The 26,965-nt window shown below is 43.3% G+C and overlaps 2 protein-coding genes across 6 annotated transcripts in view; one reads left to right on the plus strand and one right to left on the minus strand.

The window, feature by feature from the left end:
• The window catches only part of gk (glycerol kinase), a 128,744-nt gene extending 119,758 nt beyond the window's left edge, over positions 1 to 8,986 (minus strand). Inside the window, exon 1 of one of the 2 annotated variants that reach the window (XM_059968172.1) lies at positions 8,839 to 8,985. In XM_059968172.1, the coding sequence (XP_059824155.1) occupies positions 8,839 to 8,892 (54 nt within the window). In that variant the 5' untranslated portion in view covers positions 8,893 to 8,985. Of the gene's footprint in view, positions 1 to 8,838 lie in introns of both variants that reach the window. The other variant, XM_059968171.1, reaches the window with a different exon arrangement.
• Positions 8,987 to 9,096: 110 nt separating this feature from the next.
• The window catches only part of LOC132393207 (TLR adapter interacting with SLC15A4 on the lysosome-like), a 46,346-nt gene continuing 28,477 nt past the window's right edge, over positions 9,097 to 26,965 (plus strand). For 3 of the 4 annotated variants that reach the window (XM_059968175.1, XM_059968173.1, XM_059968176.1), the window contains exon 1: positions 9,097 to 9,121. The gene's annotated coding sequence lies outside the window, so the exon portion shown is untranslated. Of the gene's footprint in view, positions 9,122 to 12,201; positions 14,317 to 26,965 lie in introns of those variants that run through there. The other variant, XM_059968174.1, reaches the window with a different exon arrangement.

Genomic DNA, 26,965 nt, shown 5'->3' on the forward strand with positions numbered 1-26,965 from the left:
CACAAGCTGAACTGAACTGACTACACTTTTCCTGGACCACATTACAAGGCTAGAACAGCTGAATTGGGGTGGGGAGGCAGATGTGAAATAATGCACGATTAAGCCAGAGAGCCCAGGAATACAGTAGAAAACAAGAGGAAGTTATGTCATCATTTGAATTGGAGGAAAGTGCATCATGACTTTTGAAATCATCTCAAGTTAGTGAGCCTCAGTCCAGAACTAAGATAAAATTGCGTTTTGGATTAAGTATACAGGTGTCCCCCACTTTGCTTTTACAAAAGACCTACATTAATGGTTCTTTGCTTTACACCATTTCAGCTGAAGGTTTCATAGGAACGCTCTACCTTTGTGGGGGGGGGGGAAAGGGGGGGAAAAGGGACACCTGTATATATTTTTTCAGTCATGGGAGGCTGAGATGCTAGGGTAATCAAGTCCAGTGGTAATCAGGAAATGAATGTGAATCACATCAATTGTTGAAATGAATTAGATGCAGAGCTTACGAAGTTTTACCTTTGGAACTGAGAAACCTTAGTAGAGATATGGGGCTGAAAGATCAGTTTCATAGAACACCATGGCCAATTGCAATCAGATAAAATCAAGTCAGCCACCAGGGAGAATCGTGAAAGCTATATTCAGACAGATGGGAGAAGCAATAAAGGAAGGGGCTCACAGAGTGGGGTGCATGGATGTGTAGATGTAAAAAGTCTTTCAGTGCAGACAGGGCAAGCAAATGAACAAGAGGTGACTGGTGGAATAAAATCTGGGAAAATATTAACTTCTGCACTCTAGAAGGAACAGCAGATTTAGAAGGGAAAAGTTAGGTGTTTTTTTTTAAACATGCACATTGAAACATTGTGAAACATGTTGCTTTTGAGTTGGTGACAAACAGTCAGAGATGGTGTGGGGTGCAGCCTACAAGTGTTGAAATGCTTCTGGTACCAACACAGCATGCTCACACTAATCCTTAATTAACCCAAATGCCTTCTGAATGTGGGAGGAAACCAGAGCACCGAAGGAAGGCTATGCTGCCACGAAGAGAACATATGAACCTGTATGGATTTGGGAAGACAAACAGTAGGTCATCCTATAAAGCAAGAGATTTGGACTAGCAGTGGAATGAATGCTGGCATGCTGTACTAATCCCATTTGGCACCATTTTAATGGCACCGACTTGCTTCTTAACTAGAGTTCTTCCGCCCCCGCCGCAAACTGAAAAATCCTGGCTGTCTATTTTTAATAGAAATCATATGGGAGTATGCTCTGCAACTCTGAGAAGTAACAGCAAGGAAGTTTTGGGAAAAGTATGGGACCCAAAAGAAAGTATATTCATGGAAGACTGTCTTCTAGGAATCAGTGCTGAGTATATTTCCCAAACTAATTCTTGGATGAGAGGGGGTCTGAAACAAAAAAATGGTCAGTGCTAGTATTTTACAAAATGTGAAGTTATCTCAGACACTAAATTCTGATACGGAAATAAGCAAATGCTGTTTCTTCCAGGTGAAGATTTTCAACCAAGGACACAGAATCAGAATAACAGACTAGCCATTTAGTGCCAAAATATATATTTATTTTAAAATCAAGCCTCACACTTCTGTAACTAATTGTCAGAGGCCTGGGGATGTTCTGTGCTCAAGTACATTCAAGCTCCAATTGATCAAATTTTTAAAACTAAGAATTCCAGGAGCGGTATGACACCTAACTGCACATTACTCATTGTCAATGCAGTGTTTCATGGGGTAAAATGAGAAACAGCCATGAAAGGTTGTAAATGTGGGCAAGGTTGGCTTCAACGGGAAGAGACTGTTCTATAGCAAACAGGAAACTGGTTCATGGCAGAAATACAGCCGAAGCTCCCTGAACCTCAGTCAATCAATGTGATGTGCCATTACCACTGCACAGCTACTGATTTGATCTTCCCATTGCCAGATGACATCCCTTGATCTGGGAATCAATAGGAATCTTCTCCCATTTATTATTGAGAAGGCTGAAGCATTTGTCCTTGGATCCTGCCATAGAAACCTTCCTCATGCCATTGACCCCATTCTTATCCCCAAGTAAACTTCTACACGAGGAAAAAGAATTATTTGCAAATTTAGTGTCAAACAGAACTTCAAGGTGAGCTTCAGATCACGCGTAAAGGATGTTACTAGCTCCACTGATGTAATATCAGATGTGCTGCTGAAACCCTCACCCAGACCATGATTTCCTTTGGCCCCAAGTCTTCCAGTGTAGCTTTTGCAAGTCTTCCCAATTTTACTCTCCTTAGGTACTTTGCAGACTAACAACAAGGATTTAAAACGAATGACACTTTAACCTGGACAAAAATAAAAAGCCTTAAGAGACTTGCAATTCTGAACAAAAAACTTGCTGGAGGAACTGCAGATCTGGCAGCATCTGTAGAGGAAAGCAGACGCAACATTTTGAGTTGAGACTGAGAAGAGGCTGGACTGAAACAGAACAGAAAAAAAATAATCTGAAGCAGAGGAGTGGGATAATCAGAGACAAGTGAATGGCAGATCCAGATGAAGAGGAGCTGAATGGCAGATGGAGTTAGGTGTGTGTGTGTGTGTGTGTGGGGGGGGGGGGGGTTGAAGATAGTGATAGAGGCCGGGAGATGAAAGCCAGAGCAGAGTACTGCAGATTACAGAATCTGCAAAGAATGGATAGTGAAAGAGAACAAAATAAGGGAGGTATAGTCTGCAGATGGGGTGCAAGGGAAGATGGAACCAGTAGGAAATGGCAAAAGAAAGTAACATTATCACCAACAATAACACAAGGAGTAATTCATATTTCAGTTATGTTGTGAAACAAATATGTATTCATGTATATACGAACGTGTATATACAGACTAGCGAATACATAAATATACAATTGGTTCATAACATGAAGTGGAAGCCACAGATACTGCACACTTACTTGTCCCACTTGCACACTCCTTTACAGCCAAGCACAGTGCACTCATCACTTATTTGGTTGACCTTAGCCCTCAGAAAGATGTTGGTGAGCTTTCCTGATTCCATTGGATGCTTTCTGGGACCATGAGAGGTTACGCAAATGCACACTTCCAGAAGTTTGAACCTGTTAATGGTTTCCGATGTAGAGGGAGAGTTCTTTTGAAAAGTCAATAATCATCTCCTTTGGCTTGTTGATATTAAGGAAGAGGTTATTTGCTTAGCACTTGGCTTTCAGCTCTTCCATTCCACCCCCACCCCACAGGCCATCTCATTGTTGGTGATGTGTTCCACCACTGTCATGTCATTGGCAAACTTGACAACAAGATTACTCAGGTATCTGGCCTTGAAGTCATGTGCGATCAATGTACAGCAATGGGTTCAGCCCTGTGGGGCACCCACGCGAGGATGGGGTGGAAGGAATGTTTATGCAGCTTGACTCTGACATCTGCTTATTTGGAAGTCCAAAACCCAGCTGCACAGTGGTTTATTTAGACTGAGAAGTAGGAGTTTGCTCATCATGCTCTGTTGGGCAATCTTGTTAAATCCCAAAATGAAATCCAGAAACACCACTCTGACAGAACTGGCCCCATTTTCTAGATGTGTCAAGGCCAAGTTCATGACAGATGCTATAGTATCTAAATAGTACAGATCTCAGAATGACATCTGCATGGAGGTCAGTGACCAGTGGTGTGCTTCAGGGATCTGTTCTGGGACCCTTACTCTTCATGATTTTTATATATGACCTGGATGAGGAAGTGGTGGGATGGGTTAGTAAGTTTGCTGATGACACAAAGGTTGGGGGTGTGTGGATAGTGTAGGGAGCTGTCAGAGGTTACAGCAGGACATGGATAGGATGCAAAACTGGGCGGAGAAGTGGCAGATGGAGTTCAACCCAGATAAGGGTGAAGTGGTTCATTTTGGTAGGTCAAATATGATGGCTGAATATAGTATTAATGGTAAAACTTCTGGCAATATGGAGGATCAGAGGGATCTTGGGGTCTGAGTCCATGGGACACTCAAAGCTGTTGCGCAGGTTGACTAGTTAAAAATATGGTGCATTGGCCTTCATTAATTGTGGAATTGAGTTAAGCAGAGAGGTAATGCTGCCACTATATAGGACCCTGGTTAGACCCCACCTGGAGTACTGTGCTCAGTTCTGGTCAGCTCACTACAGAAAGGATGTGGAAACCATAGAAAGGGTGCAGAGGAGATTTACAAGGATGTTGCCTGGATTGGGGAGCATGCCTTATGAGAATAGGTTGAGTGAACTTGGCCTTTTCTCCTTGGAGAGACGGAGGATGAGAGGTGACCTGATAGAAGTACATGCGATGAAAGGCATTGATTGTGTGGATAGTCGGGCTTTTTCCTAGGGCTGAAATAGCTAACGTGAGAGGGCACAGTTTTAAGGTGCATGGAAGTAGGTACAGAGGAGATGTCAGGTGTAAGTTTGTTTTTTTAAAAAAAATATAAACGCAGAGAGGGTGAGTGCATGGAATGGGCCGCTGGCAATGGTGGTGGAGGCGGATACAATCGGGTCTTTCAAGAGACTCCTGGAGCATAGAAAAATAGAGGGCTATGGGTAACCATAGATAATTTCTAAGGTAAGGACATGTTTGATACAGCTTTGTGGGCCAAAGGGCCTGTATTGTGCTGTAGGTTTTCTATATTGGTTTATAATGTCAAAGATAAAAACAATTACAACTGCCTTCAACAAGGTCAGTATTTATTGTTTAGTTTTTCAACTGGGGGTAGATTTTTTTTAAAATTATCACCAACACATGAAATAAAGCTCAGAGCAAAAAAAAAGTAATTTTCTAAAAGCAATAATGATGCAATAAAATTTTAATAGCATTCTAGTCTAGAATTTGGAAACTGAATCCCACGTTACGATTTTAAAGCTTGTTTTTAGGTTTTCAGTCTACAAGTCCTCTAACATAACCTTCAAGGAGTGGTGCTTTAGGAAGGTGGTGTCCATTGATCCCCACCACAAGAACATGTCCTCTTCACACTGTTACCATTAGAAGATGGTACAGAAGCCTGAAGGCACACACAGCAACAGCTTCATCCCCTCTGCCATCCAATTTCTAAATGAACATTGAACCCATGAACATCATCTCACTACTTTTTTTTGGTTTCAATTTTTGGCTCAATTTATTTTAACTTAACATTATATATCACACACACTTAATGCAACTCATTTTTTCCTCCAGTTCTCTATGTATTTCATTATACTGCTGTCATAAAGTTGACAAATTTCGCAACATATGCCAGTAATATAAAATCTGACTTAACTAGGTCATAATGTCTGATGTTTGTGCAAGTACAGACTGTACACATTAGAAAAAGGTCATTCTATAATAAATGGAGACAAAGCAACCCCAACTTTGGCAATCTTCATGACAACTGTACACTTCTTTTAGAAAGCCAAAAATAAATCTGAAGTTCAAAAACTGACTGCAAACACATGTAAGTTTGACTACAAAAAGAAATTACCAATTGAACAAACATGTCACACTGAAGATGTGATAAAAGGAACAATGCTACCATGTTGGTGTGTTAGCGCAACACTATTACAGCTCAGGTTGTTGTTCAGAGTTTGATTCCAGCATCCTCTGTAAGGAGTCTCTGTACATTCTCCCTGTGAGATGCTTGTGTTTTTTTTACCTGGGTGCTCCCGTTTCCATCCCAGTCCAAAAACACACGTTAACTGTTTAAAGAGCAAACACGAGGAAATCTGCAGTGCTGGAAATTCAAACAACACACGCAAAATGCTGGTGGAACACAGCAGGCCAGGCAGCATCAATAGGGAGAAGCACTGTCAATGTTTCGGGCCAAGACCCTTCGTCAGGACTAACTGAAAGGAAAGATACTAAGAGATTTGAAAGTAGGAGGGGAAGGGGCAAATGCAAAATGATAGGAGAAGACCAGAGGGGGTGGGATGAAGCCAAGAGCTGGAGAAGGGAAAGGATCATGGGACGGGAGGCCTAGGGAGAAAGAAAGGGGGAGGGGAGCACCAGAGGGAGATGGAGAACAGGCAGACTGCTGGGCAGAGAGAGAGAGAGAGAGAGAGAGAGAAAGAAAAACAAACTAAATATGTCAGGGATGGGGTGAGAAGGGGAGGAGGGGCATTAACAGAAGTCAGAAAAGTCAATGTTCATGCCATCAGGTTGGAGGCTACCCAAACAGAATACAAGGTGTTGTTCCTTCAACTTGAGTGTGGCTTCATCTTGACAGTAGAGGAGGCCATGGATAGACATAACAGAATGGGAATGGGACATGGAATTAAAATGTGTGGCCACTAGGAGATCCTGCTTTCTCTGGCGGACAGAGCGTAGGTGTTCAGCGAAACAGTCTCCCAGTCTGCGTCGGGTCTCACCAATATATAAAAGGCCACACCAAGAGCACCAGACAGTGCACCACAGCAGCAAACTCACAGGTGAAGTGTCACCTCACCTGAAAGGACTGTCTGGGGCCCTGAATGGTGGTGAGGGAGGAAGTGTAAGGGCAGGTGTAGCACTTGTTCAGTTTACAAGGATAAGTGCCAGGAGGGAGATTGGTGGGAAGTTAACTGTTCATTGCAAGTTGTCCTGTGATTAGGTTAAGGTAAATCAGACTTGTTAAGGGATGCTGGGGGAGCTGGCTCCAACATCCCAATCTGACAGTCAACTGCTTCAATCATACTGGTGCCCAAGAACATGGTAACCTGCCTCGATGACCATTGTCCAGGAGCAATTAGATCCACTGATGATGTGTGTTGAGTGGTAAGCGATTAAACATATCAACTCCTGTTTGAGAAGCAACTTGGATTCACTTGAATTTGCCTCCCAACATCACAACAGGTCAACAGCAGATGCCATTTCAAAGGCTCTTCACTCAGCCCTGGAACATCTGGGCAGCAAAGTTCCAGACATCTGGATTACAGCTCTACCTTCAATACCATCACCCCCCCCCCAAAATTAATCAACAAGCTTCAAGTCCTACACCTCAATACTTTCTCATGCAACTGGATCCCTTCCTCACTTGCAGACCCCCCCCCCCAAAAAAAAAAACCCAGCTAGGATTGGCAACATTTCCTCCACCACAATTCCTCTCAGCACAGATGCACCACAAGGCTGTGTGCTTAGCCTCATGCTCTACTCACTTCATTGTGAGGCTAAGTACAGCTCCAATGCCATATTTAAGTTTAACACACCAACTAATCAGGTTGTACAGAGACACAACACCCTCTCACTCAATGTCAGCAAGACCAAGGAAATGATTATTGACTGGAGGTCCATGAGCCAGTCGTTATCAGGGGGACGAGAGGTGGAGAGAGTGAGCAACTTTAAGTTCCTCGGTGTCATCTTTTCAGAGGATCTGTCCCGGGTGCAGCTGCAAGTGCCATTACGAAGAGAATAAGGCAGCACCTGCACTTTCTTAGACGTTAGCGTGCTTTCATAATGTCATCTAAAACTTAGACAAACTTCTAAAGATGTGTAGTGGAGAATAAAACCCATCCAAGGATGTCAGGACAGACGTACTATTTGCAACCCAACTCGTTGGATAGCTGTCAGCAACAATCTGTACAGAACATCTTGCAAAATATATGTGTGACAGCTTGCACGGAAAGGTCGGATCAGGAGCGGATTATTTTCCAGTCGATGAAACACGTAGGAGCTACAGTTGGTCAGTTCTGCAAAGCTACACCACGCACACAATTATGAAAAAATATGCTTTAAAATCTTTTAATATCTACCGGCTGCAAATGCCAATTACAATGCGTTCTTGTGAAAGCCCTTCCATGATCAACGGTAACGTGCAAAAATCAAACTACTGAAGGAACTCAGCAAGTCAGGCAGAAACCATGGACAGAAATCTACAGCCTAAATGAAGGATCGGGAATCGAAACAGACTGTTCGCTCGACACCTGTTTGCACCCCCCCCCCCCCCCACCACCAGAATCAAAAATCTGCACACCAATCTTAGCATTGTGCAGATGTCCTAGGCACTCTATATTTTTATCTGGTTTCAACTCGTATGGCCTCCGGAGAGCCCTGGAGGCTGTCTGCGATAACCTGGAGACAAGCAAGCGAGACAGGACTGAAACAACCTAATTGATTTTGTATAAAACTGCACGACAGTGTAACGATACGATAAATGATAGTTTAAAACGCAAACGGTGGTCACACCAAATATTGAATTTAGTTTTTTTAAAACTCTTTACAGTATACTTGATATTTAGAAACACAGAAAACCTACAATACAGCGCAATACAGGCCCTTCGGTCCACAAAGCTGTGCCGAACATGTCCTTGCCTTAGAACTACCTAGGCTTACCTATAGCCCTCTATTTTTCTAAGCTCCACATTCCTATTCAGGAGTCTCTTAAAAGACCCTATCGCATCCGCCTCCACCACCACTGCCAGCAGTTCATTCCACGCACTCACCACCCCCTGCGTAACAAGCACCTTAAAACTGCCCTCTCGTGCTAGCTATTTCAGCCCTGGGAAAAAGCCTCTAGCTATCCAGATGATCGATGCCTCTCGTTTCATTATTTTTGAAAGCATCTTCACTTAACAGATTTTTTTTACAGATGTCCAAGACATTCGCACAATACTGCAGTTTATTCAGATTAACGTTAGTTCCAACATAACCAAACAATATGCTTCTGCCAAATGTAACAATATGCTATGGTATAATGTTTCACTCTCGCTGGCGGTGGCATACGAGACATGACACTTTCTGGGCACTTGGAAATCTTGGATTCGCACACCAAGAGAAGTTGCACTGAATACGACCTGATAGCAGCAACGTGCATACACCATGGCGGAACTGCCCTGCAAGCAAGGCGAGCCCAACCCGCAGGCTGCCCTCGGCGCTGGAGTGAGGTGATGCTGTGTACTCACCATGAACCGAGTGGAGCTAGTGCCTTGATCAATTGCGCCCACCAAGACCCCCATGGTAACTGACCGCCCGGGAAGTCAGACAAGCACCCTGTCTCCCCAGCGACGGGCTTTATGACACGCTCACGTCGCGCTGAGTGCGACGTCATGGCCTCCCCCCGAGCGTGGCAGCCAATTGAAATGAAGGCGTCGGCGGTTCCATGTGGAGGCGGGGTGAATGAGCGAGGAGACAATGGGCCGGCTGTCGCAAGCCGAGGTCCCGCTCACCGGGCGGCCTCGTCCTCAGGTACAGTACTCCCTCATGCTGGGATAGCGAATTTAATCATCAATGTCTTCCTACATCCTATTATCGTCTACTTGTGCTATGGGGCAGGGGTAGGGGCAGGTCATCTGAGAACCTTATGTGCTGACCCATACCCTTTACATGCATCAGATTATGATTGTTTCCAATGATTTACCGCTCGGCCCTTTACTCTGCTGCTGTCTTTGTTTGGGGAAACAACCAAACAGATAATGATTGGTAATGTCTGTTCAGCCCCACAAGGTCCCTCTGACTATGTGGTACCAACCACAGGAGGGGGATGACCGCGACCATCCACAGTACAAAAAATGGAGAGGAGCTCTTATCAAGGATAGGGTGTCCAGCTGCCCCAATTGGTAATAATACTATGAAAAACTTTAAAACTGTGATAGACAAACTGACAATCCAATTCACCAGTATCACGTCTCATCTATTTTCACATAAACCATAAGCCTTACAAAAAATTGAAAAGCTTTCTGAAAAAGGATCTAGTGCTTTCCCAGCATATCTGATGAATAAACTCTTCTTGGGCTTCCTGCTGGGTACAAGTATCAATTTTAACTGACATTTCGATGACAAGCTCTGCCACCTTAATCAGGGATGATGCCTGGGCATGGTTTGGTCCAGTGGTATTTATACCCCCATTGTCCATCCCTCCTGATTGGTTAGTCCTCATTCAGTCAGGTATCCACTGTCCCACATTGTTTACAATCGAATTCCAGTTCTTAACTCGAGCGAGACCTTCGTCTTTGTTAAGATGATGTTCCCCTTAGTTTTATTTCAATGGCTCCTTTCACCAGGCAATCCCAAAATCCATTGACATGGTACAGTAGAACAGTGTTCTGTCACCATTGATTTCTTTGGGTAGCTCAAACGGAAATGCCTCCTGTGCTCCTTGATGTGGGTTTCCACTGTGTATCTTGTCTGGCTGATACACACTGCTCTGCATTCACAGGAAATCCTGTGAATGCCAGCCATTCTGAGTCCGAGGTCATCTTTGACCCACCAGTCTGTAGGAAGGTTGTGTGTAATTGTCTTATTTCCTGGTGGATCTGAAATAGTTTTCACACAGTTAGCCAAAGAAGAAGGAACAACATTCCTACAGAATGGCTACAAGGTGAAGGAAATCAATTGGCCCCTTGAAAGGGCTGATGGAAAACCCATGAAATCTAACAATGAGGCTACTGCCTGTCTTCCCTATATTTTCTCACGGTTTCTGTGGAAATGCTAGATTAATACCATCCACAAACCCATAAGAAGCTCAAATCACAGCTTTTACGAGTCAAAAATAACCTGGGGCTCAGGATAGCTGATATTTACAGGATTCCCTGTGAATGTGGAGCAGCGTATATCAGCCAAACAGGACGCAAAGTGGAAACCTGCATTAGTTTGGGTTACCTGGAGAAATTGGCAGTAACAGAACATTGCATTGGCAATGGCTATCGGATTGGCTTTGACGACACAAAACCACTGTGCTGTGTCCATGGCTTTTGGGACCTCCTGGTGAAGGAAGCCATTGAAATAAAACTAGAGGAAAAGAATTTTAACAAAGGCGAATGACTCGCTCTAAATAAGAACTGGAATTTGATTGTAAACAAGGTGGGACAACAGAACATGAGGAAATCTGCAGATGCTGGAAATTCAAGCAACACACACAAAATGCTGGTGGAACGCAGCAGGTCAAGCAGCATCTATAGGGAGAAACGCTGTCAACATTTTGGGCCGAGACCCTTTGTCAGGACTGGACAACAGAAACCCGATTGGATGAGAACTACCCAATCAGGAGGGACAGACAATGAGATAAATACCACCGGACTAAATATGCCGAGGCATCATGCCTGATGATGACAGATTTTGCCATCGAAATTTTGGTTAAAATCGATACCTGTACATGGCTGGAAGCCTGAGGAAAGTTTATTCAACAAACTTTCTGGCTCTGTGGCCACAGAACTATTCATTTAATCAAAGTATTCACCTAGATAAATTCTTCACACTCCAAGAAGATTGCTCAAGACAGCATCAAGCACTGCAGATGATCTATTTCAAACTTCGCAATAGTCCATTAATTGTCAGATTGTGGAGAATCTTCAAATGTCCCCAACTTTCCATTGTATATAATGCTATGCAGCTCATAATCTTAACCAAGTGATCCACCACAATCCAATCTCAATGCAGCTATGCCACCATGTATCTTTTCAATCTTCCCTATTCCAATATTGCACTTCAGATCCAACAAGTCCTCCATATAATTGGAACTAATCTATAGGACGAATGGAGAACTGTTCAAAATTCTTCAGTTCTATTCCAAAGCCAAGATCCCTCTAACCAACAAGTTGCATTGCTGTGCACTTGGAGATTGAAATCACCCAACAGTTCTACAGCATAACGAGAGCCCTTTTACTTCATGACAACGTTCAAGCACCATTTACACTAATTTTGCACCAATCTTAATTTTATTCTTGCCATGCTCTCACCAGTTGTCCTTAAATTTAAAACTCACACATTACAGTAATTTACAGTGTCAATTAACTTACCAACCTGCATATCCCTTGCCACCTGTGTGATATGCTCAAGGTTTGGAGATCAACTTGCGCTAGTTACCAAAAACCTAAAAGATATCTAAATGACAAATGATTAGATAAAATTACTAAAACAATTCTTGAAATCTGATAATTTAAAATTATTGGATTTACGTGTTATCTATAATTTGGTGGTGTTGGAAGAGGAGGTGGAGGTGCTCTTCAAGCTTATTTTGAGCTTCACTGAATTAGTGTAGGATGCTAACATCAGAATGGGAATGAAGCAGAGAATAAACAGAGAAAATCTGCAGATGCTGAAAATCCAGAGCGACACACACAAGATTCTGGAGGAACTCAGCAGGCCAGGCACATCTATGGAAAAGAGTATAGCCGATATTTCGGACTGAGACCCTTTGGCAGGACTGGAGAAAAAAAAGCTGAGGAGTGATTTAAAAGGTGGGGGGGGGAGGGGAGAGAGAAACACAAGGCGATAGGTGAAACCAGGAGGGGGAGGGATGAAGTGAAGAGCTGGGAAGTTGATTGGTGAAAGAGATACAGAGATGGAGAAGGGGGAGTCCAATAGAAGAGGACAGAAGCCCATGGAAGAAAGAAAAGGGAGGACAATCAGAGGGAGGTGATGGGCAGGCAAGAAGATACTGTGAAAGGGGGAAAAGTACAAACAATTGTAGATGGGGAATGGTGAAGGGGGGAGCATGGCATTACCAGAAGTTCGAGAAATCAATATGCATGCCACCAGGTTGGAGGCTACCCAGACAGAATATAAGATGTTGTTCCTCCAACCTGAGTGTGGAATCATCACGACAGTGGAGGAGGCCATGGCTAGACATATCAGAATGGGAATGGGAAGTGGAATTAAAATCCACAAACCCGCTTGTCAGGTAGACCCATTGTTTCAGCTTGTTCCTGCCCCACTGAACTTATATCTACATACCTCGACTCTTGTTTTATTCCCCCTAGTTCAGTTGTTTCTTACCTACATCCATGATACTTCACATGCTCTGGATCTTTTCAATGATTTCAGGTTCCCTGGTTCCCATCATCTTATTTTTATGATGGATGTCAATTCGCTATACACCTCCATCCCCCACCAGGAAGGTCTAAAAGCTCTCCGTTTCTTTCTGGACATTAGACCCAACGAGTTCCCCTCCACCACCACTCTCCTCTGCCTAGCGGAACTTGTCCTCACTCTAAATAATTTCTCCTTTGGCTCCTCCCACTTCCTTCAAGCAAAAGGTGTGGCCAAGGCATTCACATGGGTCCCAGCTATGCCTACCTGTTTATTGGCTACGGGGAACAGTTTATGTTCCAAGCCTATACTGGTGAACGTCCTGCACTTCTCCTACGCTACATCAACGACTGCATTGGTGTTGCTTCCTGCACCCGGCGACTTCATTTACTTTGCCTCCAACTTTCACCATGCCCTCAAATTTACCTGGTCCATTTCTGACACCTGCCTCCCCTTTCATGATCTCAGTGAAACAATACATCTAATAACTCAATACAAAATTAAGAAATGCATCAAGAAAATATAGATGAATTAGCAAAAGAGGTGGATAGTAAAATATTTTAGTGATCAGATAAAAAAGGAAGTTGAGAAAAAGGCTCAATATAAAAATGGAATCTAGTGAATAATTTACAAGATGCTAATATTCATCTGAGTTTCTTGAACCTAAACAATGGTGTGTATTTTGAGTAATCAGCCAAGATATTTCAACATTTATCCAATAAATGCAATAAAATAATTTAGTTCAGTATGGGAGCCATGCCACATGGTCCACAGTGATTTAAAGAGATTCTCACCAGGTACAATAGATATAGGCAGCAAACATTGCAATATTCCCTCTAATTTGTACTGACCAGTGTGCACAAAAATCTTGAGCTGTACAATTTTTGCCCAGTGGCAATAACATGTGTGCAGTGAATAATTTCTTCAATAAAAATAGTATAAATAAGCTAGTTCGAAAATCTATAGACAAAGAATCGCAAACTCCATGTTGTCAACATTGCATCGGAAACCGGAAAAGGAAATATGATTATGTATGTTCGTGAAATATACTTTACATACCAATGAGGTAGAGGGTGACAACCTTTTGCACGCATTTTAAACTCCTTTGTGTGCTAGTAGCAAAAGATGTGTGCTCATGCAGACCTCGGGGAACATTGAACATTGACCTCACCATTGACACATACTGTACGTATCATGAATGAATAAGTGGTACAAATTCTAACTCAAAGCATGATGGAATAAGAAACCTAAGCATTCTTCACTCAAGTTGTATCACTCACTGTTGCCACTTTCATATTATATTTGTACAACCGAGATGTTGGTTGAAAAGTACTGTATCATCGAAATGTTGCAATTCACAAGTGCGTTTGTGTGTGTGTGTGTGTGTTGGGAGGGTGGTGTGATATTATAAAATGTTGCCTTCTGGAATTCATCCCAGCATATTCATTTATTGTGCAGCCAAACATCTTTGCATTAGATCTCAGAACAGAGCAACAAGAAGACTGGTGCCTCATGTTCAATAAAGCTGCCTTTAGTTGAGATGCTTGCAGTGACAATGTTCATTTGCAGGCTTGTTTCATGTAGACCTGCAGAAACCTTCGGAAAGAAACAGAAATACTCAGCAGGCACAACTGGTAAGTTTAAATTTGAAGAGTACATGCTAGATCTCTATTGGTTGGAATTTTTCAAGCCAATCCTTAATGGCAAAAAAGGATTTAAACTGCTGGAATTTGACAATTGCTTCCTATTTTCTCATGAAATCATTCATAAAGGTTAATTAATGTACAGCAAATGACATTCTGATCAAAGAAAACGTTCTTCTAGTTCATATCCTCCATTCAGATGGTTATTGTCATTTCCAATATGAACCTTTAGGGGCACCCTACCAAAAGTAAACACAATCAATAATGATGATTTATATGAAAGTTTTCCCTTTAACCACTTTTGCAGAACTTGATTTACTATGACCACTTAATTGTCTTCTCTGGGCCCCAGCAGACAAGGAATGGCTATTAAGGATAAGCATGTTTTAAAAAGATAGCAAAAGGAATGAGGGAGAGAGGTAGGCAGGAGTGATATTGTGTGCTACTGGCTAAACAATAATGGCTGGCACTTGCTCCCCAGCTGGAGTCACAAGGTAGCAACATTGCAGATAGTTCATGAGTTTGACTACTTGTGTTACGTACCGCGTAACTGGGTCACTTACAAGCAAAGATAGAGAGGTCTGTTGAAGTCTGATGGTACTATTTTTAACAGTATTTATTGATAAAAATACACAAAAATAATATCAATGCAAACATACAGATAATATACGTCGTCAATACTAAATCTAAAAACGCGGGTATAATAATAATCAATAAGAAATAGCTCTATCATTGTCTAGGGGATAATGTATTGTCCGATGGAAATATAAAAGTCACTCAAGTTCATGCAGGCTGCAGCCTTTGGTTGGAGTCAAGAGAGAGAGTTTAAAACTTGCCCATTCCTTTTATGATGTCAATCCTTCAAGAGTTGTTGGGGCTGATTTCTCCTTTGTTTTTGGCTAAAGCCGTTCTTCCGTGGTAAGGCCCACCAATTCCGAGGCAAATGGAAAAGGACGCACGTGGCTTTTCACCGGCTGCCGCTATTACGCTGTTACAGGATTTCTAGCGTTTCTTCTGGTGCGTCTAAAGGGGCTGTTCCCCAGACCCTCTTTTATCCTGACTCACAGGGTCTCAGATGTCAATCAGTTTGGTAGGATGCCACCCCTCAACCAGCCCACTTTTGGTCATTCCCTGAGGGCTTCAAATAAATAGCACAGTACTCAGTACACAATTCCGCCTCCAAGAGACAATGGCCGTTTCCCGTGGCTTTGTATTGCTGAGGGGCCAGGACATTCCAAACATCTCTCTCTCATTTCCTGGGTCTCCTGACCTGAATTAATAGTGATCTTGTGATTCTCAAAAAGGTGGGGGCTACTTTGGATCCTTCAGCCCCTCAGAGTTGGGGGCACAGGTGTAACACTTGCTACACGCATCCATGGGACACAGGCCATCACTGGTAACAAACAGATTTCGTTTTCAAAGATGATAAAAGTTAATTTTTGTCTGTAAGTCAGGAAATGCATAAAAATCACGATATGATAATCATCCCTCTATGGTATTGGAATGAATGACATAAAAACACATAAAACTGTTAACAAAGAAGAATTGCTTAAAGTAGGGAGAGAGATAGAGAGAGAGCGAAGTGGAGAGGTAGAAATTAGTTCTGTTGTCCATAGGAATAAGCATATGATGTACGGACAATGGATTTTATAACTTATAGAAGCCTGTTTGGGATATTACTATAGTGAGGCTGATGCAGATGCAAAACAAACTTGGTACTATAAGGTCATGTCTATTGGTATGTCTTCCAAGATGGCAGCGTGAAGCAGCTTGCAGCGTTCACTCCAGAGCTGATTATCTGTTATTGTGAAGTGGGGTGCCGTGTGCAATCATAATCGATTGAAAATGGACATGGGAGCACGGAGAAACATCGGGAAATCTCCAGGAAGACCTTCTTCGTTGCTGCTGCTGCTGTGAAGTCCAGGACTCTGCTGGGAAGAACAGGCCCCCAGTCCTCAGGGTTGCGTTGCCAATGGCCGTTGGCAGGCCTGTCTTAATACGCTCGGCAGAGGATGGTGCTCGGAGAAGCTGTGCCAGAGGGGATGGTCGTCGGCTCGGAGGTTCGATGGACTCGGAGTCCGCTGCGGTCAGCTCACTTTCATTGTGTGCTGCGTCTGTGAGGCTGAGTCGGGTGGCGCCATGGAAGTCCATAGCGGGGGTATTCCCTTCTGCCACCGGCGTGGGATGGCAAGTCTGTTGGGACCCTGTGGAAACTGTGTGGTGGTTTCTTTTGAACTTATAGTCTTTTAACATCTTTGGACTATTCTTACTGTGCCCATGGTCTGTTTTTTTATATATCAATTATGCTATTGTTTGTGCTGTTGTAACTATATGTTGTAGCTATGTGGTTTTGTGCAGGTCTTGTAGCTTTAGTTTTTGATCTTGTTTTATCTGGTGGATTTGGAGCTCCTTTCCAGGGAACGCACTAAGACGGTAGTGTGATATTAATATGCAGCAGCCTCTCTGGACTCTGGATTGGGGATTGCCAAATGTTATGTGGATTTTCTGGTGTAGTCTGTTTTGTTATATGCTTTTGTGATATCATTCTGGAGGGACGTTGTCTCATTTTTTAACTGTATTGCATTTGTGGTTTCTAAATGACAAATAAACTAAATCTGAATCATGTCTATTGGTGTGATTGCAGGAACACATGGAATCTATTTCTATGAACATAACAACATAAGAAATAGGAGCAGGAGTAGGCCATCCTGCCCATCGAGACTGCCCCGCCATTCAATAAGATCATGTCCGTAAACTCAGCTCCATCTACCTGCCTTTTCCCCATAACCCTTAATTCCCTTACTATGTAAAACCATATCTAACTGTTTCTTAAATATACTTAGTGAGGTAGCCTCAACTGCTTCATTGGGCAGAGAATTCTACAGATTCACCACTCTGGGAAAAACAGTTTCTCCTCATCTCCATCCTAAATCTTCTCCCCTGAATCTTGAGGCAATGTCCCCTAGTTCTAGTCTCACCTACCAATGGAACCAGCTTTTCTACTTCTATCTTATGTATTCCTTTAAAAATTTTGTATGTTTCTATAAGATCTCCTCTCATTCTGAACTCCAGAGAGTATAATCCCAGGCAACTCAATCCTTCCTCATAGGTTAACCCCTTCATCCCTGGAATCAACTTGATGAACTTTCTCTGCACTGCCTCCAAAGCCAATATATCCTTCCTCAAATATGGAGATCAGATCTGCACACAATACTCCAGGTGCAGCTTCATCAGTACCCTGTATAGTTGCAGCATGACCTCCCTGCTCTTGAATTCAATCCCTCTAGCAATGGCCAACATTCCATTTGCCTTCTTAATAACCTGTTGTACCTGCAAACCAACATTTTGCGATTCGTGAACAAGTACCCCCAAGTCCCTCTGCACAACAGCATGCTGCAATATTTCACCATTTAAATAATAATCTGCTGTTCTTTTATTCCTTCCAAAGTGGATGATCTCACATTTATCAACATTGTATTCCATCTGCCAGACCTTGGCCCACTCACTTAACCTACCTATATCCCCCTGCAGACTCTCCACATTCTCGGTACAATTTGCTTTTCCACTCAGCTTAGTGTCATCAGCAAATTTTGATACACTACACTCAGTCCCCTCTTCCAAATTATCAATGTAAATGGTAAACAGCTGCAGACCCAGTACCGACCCCTGCAGCACCCCATTCACCATTGACTGACAATTGGAGAAACACCCATTTATACCACCTATCTGCCTTCTATTGGTTAACCAATCCACTATCCATGCCAATACACTTCCTCCGACTCCATGCATCTGTATCTTATTTATAAGTCTTGTGCAGCACCTTATCAAATTCCTTCTGGAAATCCAAGTATACGACATCCACCTGTTCCCCTCTATCCACTGCACTCATTATGTCCTCAAAGAACTCCAGTAAGTTTGTCAAACAGGACCTGCTCTTTCTGAATCCATGCTGCATCTGTCTAATGGAACCAGTCCCTTCTAAATGTTTCGCTATTTCTTCCTTAATGACAGCTTCAAGCATTTTCCTGACCACAGACGTTAAGATAACTGGCGTAGAGTCGCCCATCTTTTGCCCACATACTTTTTAAAAAAAAGTGTCATGACATTTGCTGTCTTCCAATGCGCTGGGACCTGCCCAGAGTCTAGAGGCTTTGATAAGTGATTACCAACACATCTACTATAACCTCCGCCAATTCCTTCAGCACCCTGGGATGCATCCCATCGGGACCAGGGGACTTATCTACCTTCAGGCCCTCTAGTTTGCTCATCGCTATCTCTTTAGTGATAGTGATTTTATCAAAGTCCTCACCTCTCATTTCATCCATAACATCCTTCTTTGGTATAATAGAAGTGTCCTCCACCGTGAAGACCAATACAAAATAGTCATTCAGTGCCTCAGCCATTTCCTTATCCCCCAATATCAATTTCCCCTTCTCGTCTTCCAGGGGACCTATGTTGACTTTAGCCACCCTCTTCCACTTTATATATTTATAAAAACTTTTGCTATCTGTTTTTATATTTTGTGCTAATTTACTTTCATACTTTATCTTTCCTTATTTCTTGTTTAGTTGTTCTCTTTTGCTTTTTAAAGTTTTCCCAATCCTTCAGTCTCCCACTACTCTTTGCGACTTGGTACACTTTTCATTTGATACTGTCTTTTATTTCCTTAGTTCTCCAAGGCTGGCTCTCCCCACACTTACTGTCCTTACTTTTGACTGGAATATACTTTTGTTCAGCACTGTGAAAAATCTCTTTGAAAGTATTCCATTGTTCAACTGTCCTACCAAATAGCCTGTGCTCACAATCCACATCAGCCATCTCCTCCCTCATCCTGTTGTAGTCTCCCTTGTTCAAGCATAATACATTAGTTTTAGATCTAACTATTTCATCCTCTATCTGAATGTGAAATTCAATCATACTATGATCACTCTTTCCAAGAGGATCCCTGACTACAAGATCATTAACCTTACCTGTTTCATTGCACAGGACTAGATCTAAGATAGTATTTTCCCTTGTAGGTTCACCAACATGCTGCTCAAAGAAGCCATCACGGATGCATTCTATGAAGTCCTCCGCAAGACTTCGTTGACCAACCTGATTCACTCAACCAATGTGGAAGTTAAAATCCCCCATGACAACTGCCATTCTGTTCTTACAAGCCTCAGTTATTTCTTGGTTAATCGCCTCTGCCACTGCAATATTTTTATTAGGTGGCCTATAGACAACACTCACTAGTGATTTTTTCCCTTTACTATTCTTAATCTCTACCCAGATGGACTTAACATTCTGCTCCGTAGATCTTATATTGTCTCTCACAATCGCCCTGATCTCATCCTTAATCAAGAGCGCCACCCCACCTTCTCTGCCTTCCTGCCTATCTTTCTGTATTACCTGATACCCTTGGATATTTAATTCCCAGTCACCTCCACCTGGCAACTACGCTTCTGTAATGGCCACTAAATCATATGCCTTGGTACTGATCTGTGCCACAAGTTCACTAACCTTGTTTCTACTACGGGCATTTAAATAAAGGGCTCTTGCTCGAGATTGTGACGAAGGCCACACACTGTGTTCTGCTGGTGATGGGCACTCTTTGAAAGGACTTAGTGACTTTGAGCTCCATAAAGAGAACAGTGAAGACCTAAGAATGTGGTTATAGGTTACCCTACAGATTTTTTACACAGTTCTCCCATTAGAGACCTTGAAAAGTTGTCAGTGAATATTTTGCTCATTGGACAGCTCCAAATGTAAAGCTGTGTGTCAGAAGACATTTTGGGAATAACCTCTTCAGCAATGGGCATATCTTTATTTTTGTCCTGATGTTTGTAACCCTCCCAACTGGCCAGATGCTTCCCTCTTGAAGCCTCAGGTAGTGACACTCTTTGGATGAACTACCCAATGCTAAATGCTGCAAACAATTTGACCTGTTTTGTGCACTTTGTGCTCTAGATACTTAAGCAATGAGTTCAGAAGCTGCCCAGTTAGGTCTCTCATTGCTTGCAAAGTGTCCCTTTATATCTCAAGCAAATTTAACACAGGCAATTGCAAACTGACACATTTTGGAAAGTTGAATCAGACTTGAACAAAGCAAGGCCTTTGGAGTACAAGTACGTAGTTAACTGAAAATGGGTACACTAGTAAACAGAATGTAGAGGAAGTCATTAGCTTGCTTGTCTTCATCAGCCGGGATAGAGCTTAAGAGTTGGGATGTCATATCACAGTTTTACAAAAAGTTGGTTAGCCAACAGTGGAAATATTGTGTGCAGGTTTCATTTCCATGTGATAGGAAGGATATGGTTAAACCTGAGAGAGTGCAGAAAAGATTCACAGTGATGTTATCTGGACTGGAGGGCTTAAGTGATATGGAGATATTGGATAAGCTGAGTTAATGTTTCCTGGAATAGAGGAGGATGTGGTGATGTGATAGAAGAATCTAAAATTATAAAGCATGGACAGTGTTTGTTTCTCATGGTTCAGATTCTAAAACTAGGTGTCATGGGTTTAAGATGGTTGAAAGATATTGAAAGGAGATGGGTAAACGTTTCACACAAGGAGTAGAGAGTATTTGGGATGATCTATCAGAAGACGTGGCGGAGTATGGATCTTGACAATAAATTGAATGAGCAGAGCATAGAGCAATATGGAATTCATGCCAGCAAGTGGGATTTGTATTGGTATTATGAATGACGTGGATCTGTTTCTATACTGTACCAGCAGCCATTGTATAGAGAGTTCCAATTTAGGTTGAAATCAGCTGAACAGACATTGCACATTGATTGACATCACTAGGACCTGACCCTGGGAAACATTAACTGTACCAACATAGATGATGCTTGGAAGAGCCTGGTTCAACTTCATGCATCACTGCTCCCTCTGGTGAACTAAAATACAGACAGCACTAATCTTCCAATACAGACATAACTTCAACTGCTGTTCAGTGTGATTCATGATGGATGTATTTTCACCCAGAGACATCACACTGACACAATTATGCTCCAGGAACGTTTTAGGTTTCCTATCTCTGGGGAGGTGGGGGGGGGGGGGGTGTGCAGGTTTGTAGTGGTGAAATGTTAACCAATCCAAGTTCTTGGCTTAAACTGGCTGTTGCATTGTTTTACTCTGTAGAAATAAATATTTTTGTTTTAAGGTTATTAATTGTTCAAGGGAGAATTTAATAGAAAATTCTTACTCCCCAAAGTTTACGCTGAAACTAACATGTAAATTCTGTCCCTCAGGGTTCAAACCCTCACTGCCTGTGCAGTTCCAACCTGCTGAATCCACATTCCATGCTCCACTGCTCCCTCTGGTGGACTAAGATATTGACAGCATTAATATTCTGATAACTTCACGGAAGTGTTCAATGGGATTCACCCTTGGTCTTCAGAGCTGTTGGCAGCTGCATTTCTCACTCCACTTCAAAAACCTGGGCTCATTGAACATCATTTTCTCCTTAGACAAGGATAAAGGATGACTTACTATAATCCAGAAACTCTTTCATTTATTGAACCCGTCAAGGGCAGGAATTTGCAGGAGTCATTGGGGATGTGAGATGACACAGGACCGAAAGATGTCGAAGCCTTGTGGATAGAATTAAGAAACTGAAAAGTAAAAGGACCCGGGAGGGAGTTATATACACGCCTCGGAATAGTAGTCAGGATGAGAGCTATAAATTACAATGGGGTTTAGAAAATGCATGTCAAAAGGGCAGTGTTATGATTGTCATGGGAAATTTTAATATGCAGGTAGAATGGGAAAATCAGGTTGATACTGGATCCCAAGAGAGAAAAATGGTAGAATGCTTGCAAGATGACAACACCACTGTCATTGGCTGAATCAAAGGTGACAAATCAGCATATTGGAGGGAGATTGAAAATCTTGCTAAGTGGTGTCACAACAACCACCTCTCGCTTCATGTGAGCAAGACCAAGGAGGGGATTATTGACTTCAAGAATAGGAAACCGGAGGTCCATGAGCCATTCCTCATTGAGGGATCAGAGGTGGAGAGGATCAGTGACTTTAAATTCCATGGTGTTAGCATTTCAAGGGATATGTTCTGGGTCCAGCACATAAATGCCATTACAAGGAAAGCACGACAGCGCCTCTACTTTCTTAAAAGTTTGTGAAAACTCGGCATGACAAACTTCTATAGATGTATGGCAGAGAGTATACTGACTGGTTGCATCAATACCCTTAAATGGAATTGCCTATCAAAAGTTGAGGATACAACCCAGTCCATCCATCATGGGTAAAGCCCTCCCACCACTGAGCACATCTACATGAAATGCTGTTGCAGGAAAACATCATCCGAGTCATGCTCTAATCTTTACTGCTGCCATCAGGAAGAAGGTCCAGGAGCCTCAGGCCCCATACTGCCAGGTTCAGGAACAGTTCTAACCCTCAACTATCAGGCTCGAGCCAGAGGGGATAACTTCACTTGCCCAATTGCTGAACTGTTCCCACAACCTATGGACTCACTTTCAAGGACTCTTGATCTCATGTTCTTGATATTTATTGCTTATTTTTTAAATTATTATTTCTTTATTTTTATATTTGCAAAGTTTGATGTCTTTTTGCACATTGATTGTTTATCTGTCCCACTGGGTGTGATCTTTCATTGATTCTATTGTGTTTCTTGTATTTACTGTGAATGCCCACAATAATAAATTTTCTTTGAACTTTGAAGTTTGCCGTGACTTTGACCATTCCATCTTTGCTGATCATTCCTCACCACAGAAATATGTTGCTTAACACGTAGTTACCATTATCTGGCACAGCTGATTACAGAGATATTTCTAAATACAATCTTCAAATCTCTGCAAATCAAAAACATCTTTTTTCTTTCTTGTCTCTTAATAATGAATTATTGGCTGAAACACTAACTCTGTTTCTCTCTCCACACACCTGTTCAGAATTTTCATCTGTTACGAACTTCCCGTAACTGGATCACTTACCAGCAAAGATAAAGAGGTCCGTTGAAGTCTGATGGTACTATTTTTAAAAGTATTTATTGAAAAAGGGCACAAAAAGAAGATTAATGCAAACATACAGAAAATATACGTCGTCAATACTAAATCTAAGCGTGGGTATAATAATAATAACAAATAAGAAATAATTCTATCGTTGTCTAGGGGTTACTGTATTGTCCGATGGAAAGATAAGTCACTATCAGTTCGTTCAAGCTGCAGCGTTGTTGGGTTTAAAGTGATGCGGTTTAAACTTGCCCAAGTCTTTTATGATGTCAATCCGTTGAGTCAGGGGAGCGGGTTTCCCCGTTGTTAGCTAAAAAAGCTGTTTTCCGTGGTTTCAGCCACCAATTCCAGCCACGGAATTGAACGCACGTGGCTTGGTTTCCGATGACCGTCTGCTGTTACGTGGTCGCTTAATGTTTCTTCTGGTGCGTCTGCGGGGTTGTTCCTACAGCCCCTCTTTTATTCTGACTTGCAGGGTATTAGATGTCAATCAGGTTGGGGGTGATGCAGTCTCTCCCTCAACCAACCCACTTTGCCCGAGGGCATTCACGTAGCAGAGCATCTCAATCCACAAACCTGTCTCCAAGAGACAATGGCCATGTCCCGTAGCTTTACATCGCTATGGGGGGGGGGGGGGGAGGGAGAAACGTGACATCCTGCACGTCTCCCCCTCATGTCTTGGGCCCCCCGTTTGACTCAACCCAACAGTGATCAGGCGATTCTCACAAAGGAGGGGGCTACGGACATAACACATCACTTTGTTTTTTTTTCTCTTAAAATTTCTATTCTGCCAGTGAAAAATTGAAACAGGATTCAATTTTAGCCTATGTCATCACCCAACTGTCTGGTCGGGTGAGAGAATGGGGAACAACCGTCTGGGAGGCAGGCTCACCTTTCTGCATCAGTTTTCAATTATTTTCTGAAGAGATGAGAAAAATGTTTAATCACTCCAAACATGGGAGAGAGGCTGCCTGTGAAATGCTCCACATGCGCCAGGGTGCAGATCTGTGTCAGATTACGCCATAGAGTTCTGGACCCTAGCCACCGCCAGAGGCTCAGTATGACATCTTCCTGAATGGCCTTTCTGAAGACATCAAAGATGAGCTGGTCACCCAGGACCTTCCTGCCACCTTTGAAGCCCTGGTGGATTTGTCCATCCTTATTGATGTTTGCCTTCAGCAGTGATGCAGAGGGTGGGGTTCCAGAGGGTCCCTGGGGGGCACCGGGTGAGTTCCAAGCTCCTTGTCAGACTACATTGCTCTGCCGTTTACCCCCATCTACAATTCCTGTTCCAGAGCCCGAGGCTATGCAGTTGAACATATCCACCTGACACCGACTGAAAGACAATCAGCAGCCGTTCCTGTCTGTACTGTGGCCAACCAGGCCACTTCATCGCCACCTGCCCAGTAAAAGTCAAGCAGTCACCAGTAGGTCGAGGAGTATTGGTGAGCGTGACCCCTGTCCGGCCCTCCTCGACACCACTCACTCTCATACCTGCTTCCCTGGAGTGGGGCATCCATCGAGCAGTCTCCATCTTCGTTGACTCTGATGCAGAGGGGTGTTTTAAAGATTCCAGCTTGGCTGCCCAGTGGGGGTTACCCACATCTGCTCTTTTGATGGTCAATGCCTTGAACAGTCAAAGACTGGCTATGCCATGCCCTGGTGGGTCTCAGTTCATCCAGCAATCATCATGAACAGTTAACCCTTTGTTATTGACTCTCCTCAAGTTCCCATTGTCCTGGGCCATCCCTGATTAGTTAAACACAGCCTCCACATAGACTGGCTCAGTCTCATTCTGTCACTCCCACTGCCTCCGCCATGGTCAGATCCCCTTGACTCCAAGCCCAGATCCACCCCCCCAAGGAAATTCCAGAACTTAGTGCCATCCCTCCAGAAATGCATGGACTTCAAAGATGTGTTTAGCAAGTCCTGGGCCACCCCCATCGTCCATTTGACTGCGCCATTGACCTCTTGCCTGGAACATCTTGCCCAAGAGGCCATCTATACTCCCTGTCCGTACCTGAAACAGAAGCCATGGGTAAATACATTCAAGAGTCTCTGGCTGCAGGCATCATCTAGCTGTCTTCCTCCCCTGCTGGTGCAGGTTTTTTTTCCATACATTGATTACTGGGGCCTGAATAAAGTCACAGTTAAGAACCATTACCCTCTTCTGCTCAGGACATCAGCATTTGAACTACTACATGGTGCCTCAGTTTTCACCAAGCTTGATCTCCGTAATGCCATCTTGTCCACATCCACAAAGGGGATGAGTGGAAGACTGCCTTCAACACCAGCTCAGGCCATTATGAGTATCTGGTCATGCCATTCGGTCTCACCAATGCCTCAGCCGTCTTCCAAGCCCTGGTAAATGACGTTCTCAGGGACATCCTGAACCGATTTGTCTTTGTTTATCTCGATGACGTTTTGATTTTTTTTCTAAGTCCCTTGCTGAACATACAGGTCACGTCTGCAAAGTTCTCCAGCGCCTTCCGGAGAACCAGCTCTTTGTGAAGGCAGAGAAATGTGAGTTTCCTTGCAATATAGTCTCCTTCCTGGGGTATGTAATTTCAAGCAGCTCCATTCAGATAGACCAGCAGAAGGTCAAGGCGGTGGTCAAATGGCCCCAACCTTTGATTTGTCGAGAGCTGCAACACTTCTTGGTCTTTGCTAACTTCTACCCCGTTTCATCAGAAATTGCACCACTCACTGCTCTTACCTCATCGGCTGTCAGATCCTCTTGGTCCCCTGCTGCTGAAGAAGCATTCTCTGGCCTGAAGCAATGATTCACCTCTGCCCCCATCCTGATTCAACCCAACACCAACCAGCAGTTCATTGTGGAGGTGGATGTGTCTGACATTGGCATAGGAGCTGTTCTCTCTCAGCGCTCAGCCAAGCATGAGAAGGTACACCCCTGCCTCACCACCTCACTCTCACGGAACAGAATTATTATATCAGCAACCGGGAGCTGCTGACTGTGAAGCTATCTCTGGAGGAGTGGAAGCATTGGCTGGAGGGAGCCAAGGTGCCATTTTTGGTCTGGACTGATCACAAGAATCTGGAATATATCCATACTGCCATTCGTCTCAACTCCCGTAAAACTCATTGGTCCCTGTTTTTCTCAAGATTCAATTTTACTCTGTCCTTCCGCCCTGGTTCCAAGAACGGAAAAACTGATGCACTCTCCTGAAGACTTCCTTCTTCTGAGACCCCTAAGGTACCCAACGTCATCCTCCCTGCTCACTGTCTCGTGGGTGCAGTACAATGGGACATTGAATCCATTGTGCAAGCTGCTCAACAGAGCAAGGCAGCCCCTAGTCAATGCCTCACTCACAGGTACTACAGTGGCGTCATTCTTCCTGGTTATCCTGTCACCCTGGAACCAGGTGTACTCAGGCCTTCATCAGTTGGCAGTTCTGGTGGCCCTCCATGGGAGATGACATTTGCAACTTGCTTGGTCTGTGCTCAAGGCAAGAATTCTAACCGGCCACCCGTTGGTCTGTTACAACCCCTGTCTATCCCCAAGAGACCCTGGTCCCACATTGCCCTGGACTTTGTCATCGGTCTTCCCCCATCAGATGGTAACACTACCATTCTCATAGTAGTTGATCACTTCTCCGAGTTTGTACACTTCATTCCTTTACCCAAACTCCCCTCTGCAAAAGAAACAGCCA

Source organism: Hypanus sabinus, chromosome 4 (assembly GCF_030144855.1).
Source record: "Hypanus sabinus isolate sHypSab1 chromosome 4, sHypSab1.hap1, whole genome shotgun sequence".
Lineage (NCBI taxonomy): Eukaryota > Metazoa > Chordata > Chondrichthyes > Myliobatiformes > Dasyatidae > Hypanus > Hypanus sabinus.